General features: G+C 42.1%; 1 protein-coding gene across 2 annotated transcripts; it reads left to right on the top strand.

The window, feature by feature from the left end:
• Nucleotides 1–326: 326 nt before the first annotated feature.
• Nucleotides 327–6,480, top strand: TFPI2 (tissue factor pathway inhibitor 2). 2 transcript variants are annotated; one of them, XM_064704311.1, is made up of 5 exons: nt 327–582; nt 671–850; nt 1,332–1,511; nt 2,720–2,893; nt 5,353–6,480. In XM_064704311.1, the coding sequence occupies exons 1-5, from the start codon at nt 501–503 to the stop codon at nt 5,454–5,456; spliced, it is 720 nt and encodes a 239-aa protein (XP_064560381.1). In that variant the 5' UTR covers nt 327–500; the 3' UTR covers nt 5,457–6,480. The 2 variants fall into 2 exon arrangements, with proteins under 2 accessions (XP_064560381.1, XP_064560382.1); XM_064704312.1 differs by having other exon boundaries at nt 352–582; nt 5,356–5,603.
• The last annotated feature ends 1,956 nt before the right edge of the window (nt 6,481–8,436 follow it).

Below are 8,436 nucleotides of genomic sequence, written 5' to 3'. Positions count from 1 at the left end.
CTTCCGAATAGGGAGCGGCCTCGGGGGGAAGAAGGCGAGGATGACGAGGGTGGGACGCGCAATGATGAGAGAGGGGGGCTTTCGCTGAGTGACCTGTCCCGGATTTCGCCGTGATTTACAGGAAACGCTCTTTGAGCATCATCCCGTAACGTGAGCGGGGCGGGGGGTGGCCCCCAGCCAGGTCGCCGCAGCCCCGGGCGGGGGCCCCTGGGCTATGGGCGGTGCACCCTGCGGGGAGGCAGCCCCGCCCGGCCCCCGCTGCTCCCCCGGCGGAGCGGGGCGGAACGGGGCGGGGGCCGCCCGCGCCCCCGGACCCCGCATCGCGCAGCCTTCCGCGCCCCGCTGGCGGCCGGGTCAGCGGCGACCTCCTGCCCCGCTGAATCAGAGCTTCCCCTCCCACCACCTGCGCAAGGAGGCGGCCCGGGGAAGCCGCCTCGGTGCATATAAAGCGCTGCCGTCGGAGGGGAAGCGCCGCTCGCTGTCCGGACCCCGCTGCTGCCATGGCCGCCGGCCGCCGCCTGCCCGTGCTGCTGCCAATGCTGCTGCTGGCCTGCGCCGCGCTGGCCCAGCGCCCCCTCACAGGTAGGAACGGGCCCTCGGGGGGAGCCCGCGGGGCCGGGGCCGCCTCCCGGCGCGGTGGGCTCAGCCCCGGTGTCCGGTGTCTCCGCAGAGAAGCAGCGCGCCTGCCTGCTGCCCCCCGACGAGGGGCCCTGCCGCGCCCTGGTGCCGCGCTGGTACTACGACCGGCACACGCAGAGCTGCCAGGAGTTCACCTACGGGGGATGCTACGGCAACGCCAACAACTTCCTCACCTTCGACGACTGCGAGAAGAGCTGCTGGACCATCAAGAGTGAGTCCCGGGACCGGCAGTGCCCCAGCGGGCCCCGGGGTGGCAGGGGCTGGAGGGGACACACCGGGGAGGCTGCTTGGCTTTGCGGGACGCTTTGCACCCCCCGATGTATCAGAGAGTCTTAGAATCATAGTGTTATTTAGGTTGGAAGAGACCTTTAAGATGATCGAGTCCAACCGATGAAGCTGCTTGTTGCAGCTTCTTGCTGATGGCAGTTTTGGGCAGAAAATACAGAGTCAGTTGACCCAGAGATGATGTATGGAATTTATTTTTTAGTATTTTAAATGTGATTTAATATTGCACTTACTTGCTAATTAATGCATTGAATTCCTCCAGAAAAAAAGCAAGTGGGACAAAGTGGGACTGACTTGCCTGCAACTGAAGTAATACAGTTTTACCTGCACTACCATGTTCTTCTGTATGCAAAGCATGAAAAGCTGGTTTTACAGAGGTTGATTTTTTTTTTTTTTTGTTTCTGCAGAAGTGCCCAAATTGTGCCGGATGGAGGCTGATGGAGGACCTTGCAGGAGCTATCTAAGAAGATATGCCTTTAACTTGAGCTCGATGAGGTGTGAGGAATTCATCTATGGTGGCTGTTACGGAAATGGCAACAACTTCAGAGATTTGCAGTCTTGTGTGGACCACTGTCTGCCAGAAAAAAGTAATGGTTGTTCCAAATTTTTAATAAAATAGATGGTTTGAAAGTAATATGAAGATGATACTTCATTTGATATTTTCCTCTGAATACCCATACAGTGGTATTTTTGAAGACTTGTGTAAAGCAGATGTTTATATTGTTGACTTTAATTTTAATATGTTGTCTTAGCTGTTACTGGAAGAACAAAAATGCTGAGATCTTAAATACACCCACAGCTATACCAAATCAATTTCTTGACTTCTAGAGAGCTGTACAGATGCATCTGAAGAGAAATAATAAGGTTGAGGATGTGTGTTTAGGAAGATGTGTTAGGGATTGTTGCAGTCACATTCCGGGAAGTGTAATGTAAAGCAGAAGCACCTTTTTAAAATTCAGGCCTGGGAGATGGTGGTAGGCAGCTCAGGTTTTTGGCACTCAACAGCTCAGCTTCTCACAAAAGTGAGATGCCTGATGTGATTCTTCACTGTCTCTCCATTTGAGCTTTAAATAAGATTGGTGGCAGTTATGAGCAGGTGACTATAAACTAAGTTTTGATGTGAACACCAGATTAATATCTAGTTCAAGATAGCCTCTTTGAAGGTCTACCAGAATGTGTAAAAGCTGCCACTGCCCTCCCTAAGTGTTATTAGTGCTTGATGACACTTATTTGTAGCTGATGGCAGATTATCAGCATTTTCTTAGGTGAAAGCTGAATTATTTCTGTTGCACATACAATGACTTGATAAAGGGGCTACAGCAGAAAAAAAAAAATTTGAGGCAAAAAGAAACATGCTCTCGAGGAAACTTGTTGGATTTGTACTTTTTGCTGCAAGCAAAATTTGCTGGGAAAATCATAGCAAAGTTATGCCTTGTTTTTTCTCTACAGAGGTTGTTTCACTGAAATTATTGCTATATTCCTATATATATAGAATAATATGTAAAAATCTTTGCTGTCATATGTATAGCGTCACAAATGGGGATAGCTGATGAATTTCTCTTACGGGATCTAATCCTGTTTTCTAGGATGGTTTCTTGCTTTCTCAAATTCACAGCTCCCAGGAATTAGAAGTAGAAAGTCTCTGAAGTCATTGGTAATAGTGTCAATTCAAGGGGGAAAAGAGCTGTTTAGACACATTTATTTCAGGATCAATTTTAAGAAGCCACCTACAGTGATTACATTTATGTAATTTTTCTCGCTCTCTTCTTTTTTTCCTTTGTTCTTTTTTCCCAAGCTGGCCCCTTGCTGTGCTATAGCCCAAAGGATGAAGGATTGTGTTCCTCTTCTGTGCCTCGCTATTACTATGACTCCAAGACTAAATCATGTAAAGAGTTCAGATATACTGGCTGTGGTGGAAATGCCAACAACTTTGTCACTGAAAAGGATTGCTACAATGTCTGCAGAAATGGTGAGGTTTTTTTGGTTTGGGGTTTTTTTTGTTTCTTGTTTTTATTTGTTTTTCATATTTTGTCAGTCACAAGCATTTAAAGCAATCCGTATAACAGTATCAAATGTTTATAGTGTTCTTTTACTCACCTTGGCCAGCTACAGGGGTATGCTTTTTGCATTTTGGACTCTTATGTTTTTAAGGGCAGGGAAAATTGAAAGGCAATGCTAAATCCTTCTGGCAAGATCAGTGTGATGTGAAGTGGTTACACCATATTTGAATAAAGTGTAGAGGAGGGCACACAAAAAGACTAAGCTTACTTCCTAGAGCCTACAAGGAATCAGTCTTTTAACTGTTCAGTATCTCTACAACCACAAACTAAGATATCCTTTTATTCTGGATAGTTTTAAATAGGATTAAAGTCTGTTGTGAAATCAATTTACTTTTTTCCTTTGCATTTTCAGAAGTTACCATCCTTCCTCAATTCCCTGTTGCCTACTGACATTTCCTATTCCCATTACTAAAGATTCTGCCTCATCAGTAGTGCTGTGTCAGCTGTTTCTCAGGCTGCGGGGGGAAAGCTTGGAATGATAATAGATTTTCCTAATGCTTTTATTGAAACCAGCTAGTGGCTGTGCTTGTAAATCAAAACAGTTGTGCTTTTATTTGCAGTCATATTGCAGCTATTGCAAGTTTTAATACTCTAATTTAATTAATTTGATAAGAAAATAAATGAGAGAGATAGAGAATTGTATGTTGTTGCCCAGAAAACTTAGGAAGTAGACACAGCGCAGTATTTTAAAAATGGATACTAATGGGAAGTATATTTAAGGCTGTATCAAGCATATACATTGCCTTTGGGAAAAATGAAAAACTGAAAAGCACTAAAACTAAAAAACTATTTTAAACATAATAAGCACAAGATCTGAGTACCTCAGTATTGAAGTTGTATAGTCAGAAGCGTCGTGCTGGGAGATGATTCTTCAGTTCTGGGCTGGAAATCCAGGTCTGGGGCAAGGATTGTACCCTGAGCACCGTCCTCAGAAATAACAATATTGGCTGCCACTTAGTCATGACAGTAATATTTCTGTGGATGACAAGTCTGAGTGTGTCTCTGCCATTGTATTATGAGAGAGTCTGTAATAGTATGTTCAGTTTATCTGAGATGCTTATGATTATCTAATTTGCATCCATTGCTACCTGTGAAGTGGTTGGGCCAGGCTCCAGTGTGGAGAGTTCAGAGAGAGGAGGAAGGAAGCTGCTTCTTCAGCATCTCACCTGCACACTGCCCCTGCCCACACCCAGCCAGATTCACCTGGGGCTTCTCTCTAACTCACTTCTTTTTTTTCTTTTTTTTTTTTTTTCCCTTTTGTGTGTGTGGAAGGAGGAGGTAAGGAGATGCTGTCTGTCTTGTAACTAGAGCACCAGATAGCCACATGCAAAGTACCAGTTACAAGCTTTTTCATCAGCTCTGGGATTTCAGAGTTCAGTAAGGCTTGGTGCAGCTGAAGACCAAAGTTAAGGGCATAATTAGTGCTGATTAATGTTGTGCTATGCATATTCATTTCTAGAGCTTGGGAGTGCACAGCAACATTGAGCAAATAATTCAGGCAACTTAAGCCTCTCCTGCTCCTCCTCTCCTGCTTCCATTATTTCTTTCTCAGCAGCTTTCATGTTACCTCTTGGAGTCTCAGGTTGAAGTCAGTTGACCTTCCCTCTGCAAATATACAACTTTGTTAAATTGATCTATATAGTGTTTTGAGTGAAAAGGTTTGTGATTCATTTCATCTTTAAAAGTTTATATTGGAAAAGAAAGCAAATGCATTGGGCTGACAGCAAAAGAATTGGGAATTGGCCACAGTGGCTCTGGGTGCTGGTAAATAGGTAGCATAAAGACAAAGATTTTTAGTCAAGGTTGCTGAATGCTTGTTTTCTGAATTGGTCTCACACAATTCATGCAGCCTTTGGAAGCATGTCTGGTGTTGGCTCTGACTGTCATAGGCCACTCTGCAGCTTCTGTGAGTTTTGTGCAGAAACTCAAATAATTTTCTCTTTACATCTCCCACAAGCACTGGCTGTATTTTAACTTTTGTCCCACTGTTCAGAGAAATGTAAGAATAGGTTGGGAGGTTTTTGTTTGTGTGATTTTTTTTTTGGTTGGTTGTTGGGTTTTTGTTTTTTGGTTTGTTTTTTTTTTAATAGAGGGCAGTGTATTTAGTTCCATTCTGCTGTCACTGCAGGACACTTGGATAAGGCTTTGATGCCTGCTCAGGAAAAGAGCAAAGTAGGATTGCAGTGCCAAAGGTGAACACACTGGCAACCTTACAGTGTGAGAATAGAGAATGCAGAACACGTTACAGTTTCTGCTGTGTTTGTTATTATTGGACAGTGAACAGTGTAACATGAACCAAACTCAAACAATAACAAGTAGTAACAATTTTGTCCTTCAGTTTCCCTAACTGCTTCCTTTGTTTTGTTAGCAGGAAATCAGAAACCTGCTATCAACAAGCCAGCAAATTTATCCCGCAGAAAAATAGTGAGAAAACTGAAGAAAAAATCTCAGATGTATAACCTGAAATCTTAAAGCTGATGTGCACTTGGATGTTTGATACACTTTTTGTTGATTCCACTTTCTTCTTTTGTATGATATTTTTCACAAAATTTTATACTGACATAGTTCTGTCTTTCAGAGCTGCTTTTTATGCAATTTACTTTTTTATAAGAAACTGCATTTAATAGAATAACGAACCTGAGTTTGGTTCTTCTGCTGTGTTGTCTTTGCAATAATATTTTGGAAAGACTTGTTTAGATTTCCATGTTTTTATGGGGGAAATGTTACTACTGCCTTGGGAGAATATTTCAGCTGTTGCAAATCAGTTAAAATTTGAAAAATCAAATATCTGTTATTATAATTAAGGAGAGTCCAACACTGAAAATCTACCATGGATTTTTAAAAATTTTTTTCATCCTCTGCTTGCTAAAGAAGAGGAACTTTTCACAAGTGTGTTCAGAGGTTTATTGCCCTGCCATTTACATAGTTTGGCCCTATCATTTAAATAGATGGTCATTTACAGTCAATGTTCATAGTAAAGGCTTTCAGAAGTCTTCATAACAGTACAAGAAGTATAAATTCAAATGCAGCTTATCCCACAGGAGAGAATTTGGAATAGAGATGCCCTGATAAACACTCTGACAAAGGCAATGAATAAGCTAGTTGAGCATTAAAATTAAAGTGTAGTCATTACTTTTTCATGACATTTGAAATTTTGGCTAAGTTACTCCAGATTCTCATATGGCATTAATCAGTATAGTTTTACTGATTTTAATGGAGCTATGCTGATTACATCTGCAGAGGATTTTGATATTTGTGATAATGCAGTAGCTGTTGAAGCGGAGCAGCAGAAGTTTCTGCAAATTTCATCTACAAAGAGTAATCCCTCTTTTGAGGCACTTTTATATTTCTTATGGTAGGTTATGCCTATGGTGATACTTTTGCACATTCTTTTATATTTTGTATTTTAATAATGTTTGAATTTCAGTTAATTTCACCGTCAATATTTTCTAAATAAAATTTCATAAATAATGTGAATAAAATGTTTTTTGTGGAAAAAAAAAGCTTGTTCTGTCATTATCCTGAATGAGTTGTATAGACCAATAGGTGTAATGGAACCTATAATTTGTTAATTATGACTCTAACAGAGTTTAGTTGTCTCTTCAATCATTTCCTTACACTGAGGTCTTTATTTGAAGAAAGCCAATAAATTGCATTGATGTTAATCATCCCCAGCAGTTTTGTAGCTCAGCTGGCTTTCTCAATGAGGTACTCTCAAAGGGCTGCTTAGTTTAGCTTATTGTCTGCTGCTGCTCTCTTGTTTGATGTTGCACTATCTGAATAGCTTTTGTGTGGGTAACAAGCTATTTGTTTGAAATTACACTGGCTTTCAGTCAGAATAATTCAGGTGTGTGCTTTAAACCTATTTCAGAGAGGGAACATGATGGGCGAACTAGTCAAGATCTGATTTTCTTACTGATGTTTCTCTCACTGCCAGATTTTCAATTAAAACTCTTGTCTGTGCTTGCCATTGTCTTTCTATCACTCCATTTCTGGTTTTCAGTCTCAAAACCCCTTTTGATTTTAATCATCCCTTGCTTAGTGCAGATGAATGAGGACACTGTGGCAGACAATGGCAAGTAACTTGTGGCACAGTTTTGAGTCCCATGCCAAACCTCTCGGTAGCCAGCCTTCAAACAGAAAGCGGCCAGTATAAACTCGCTGGGGGAGCCAGGGCACAGTATCTGTGGGCATTGCCCATATCCCTTCCTGCTGGCTGTGAACTTTGGCTGTGCTCTTTAGAGCAGCAGCCCAGAGTGTCCTCTGAATATCTTTTCGTACCAAACACAAACATTTAGGGCTGTGTTTGTTTCATGTTCAGACCATGGCTTGTAAAAACATCAGCCTGTGTAGGAAGTTGAAGTTCAATTTAAACACAGTTTATAGCTGTAAAGGATGGCTGTCTTTTAACAGCAACACCATGGGGTATATAATATATATAATCTTTGGAATCATGTTTGAGAAATTACTATTACTCCTTATCTCTCTGTGTCTTTGAATTTCACAGGAGTATCTTTGGATGGGATACGAAAGTAGACCTAGAATTTAAAGGGAGCCCCAAATCTGAGAGTAGCTCCACTCTTGTTTTTGATCCAGAATTGGGTGCCTTGAGTAATGCAATACCCTGCTCATGTCCTGGAAAGGACCCAGGAGTTTGGCACTCATCTGTTCATGCCAACTCAGTGGCTCAGCACGAGCTGTCTTGAGGGACCAGGATGCTGCAGTGACCACTGCAGCACCCTGTGCAATGCAGCTGCTCCATGGGCCCTTTCTTTACTATATAATAAAAATATAATTTAAAGCCTAAGGGCTTGCTGCTAAAGTACATAGTGAAATATCACAGGCTTGGGTTTTAATTCCTTACCTACCTGGTATCACTAGAAATTTAACATAAACCATGTTTTTCACAGGGTTTCATAGTGAGCAGGCTCTAGAGTATTCTGGAGCAGGTGGGGCAGGGAAAGGAAGTGCTCATGGAAGATTTTTTCAGTTCCTTATAGAAGTTATTGCATAAATTGTACCATATTTCCAGGTAAATGCCTTCATATTGATTTTCTTTTTAGCTGCGAAATATTTCAGTTGTCACTGTGCTGCTCTGCTTTGTGCTCTTAGGTTACTCTTGTATCCCTTCAGCCTACTGTGACTTTGACTAATCTAAACACTTGTCATCTAAAGCCCTTTATATGATTCATTACTTACTTCCTTTTCCAGTTTGCTGATGAAACAACACTGGCCCAAGGTTGGGCCAGCTGTTAGTGTTTTGCCACGTTGAAAATTAATGCAGCCCATACCATCCTGCAAATTAACTTTTATTATAGTAGCCAGTGTCCAGCATCTGGTGTTGTGTGTCACAGTGCAAATTTCTACAGCAGAGGAGGGAAGCAGTGATTATAATCAGTTGGGTTTGCATAGGCAAGCTGCCACTGAAACTCCTGACTAGTGATTTGCACAG

This window comes from Zonotrichia leucophrys, chromosome 2 (assembly GCF_028769735.1).
Source record: "Zonotrichia leucophrys gambelii isolate GWCS_2022_RI chromosome 2, RI_Zleu_2.0, whole genome shotgun sequence".
Classification (NCBI taxonomy): domain Eukaryota; kingdom Metazoa; phylum Chordata; class Aves; order Passeriformes; family Passerellidae; genus Zonotrichia; species Zonotrichia leucophrys.
The sequence above is the reverse complement of the archived record's forward strand: the minus strand, read 5'-3'. Positions and strand labels throughout refer to the sequence as shown.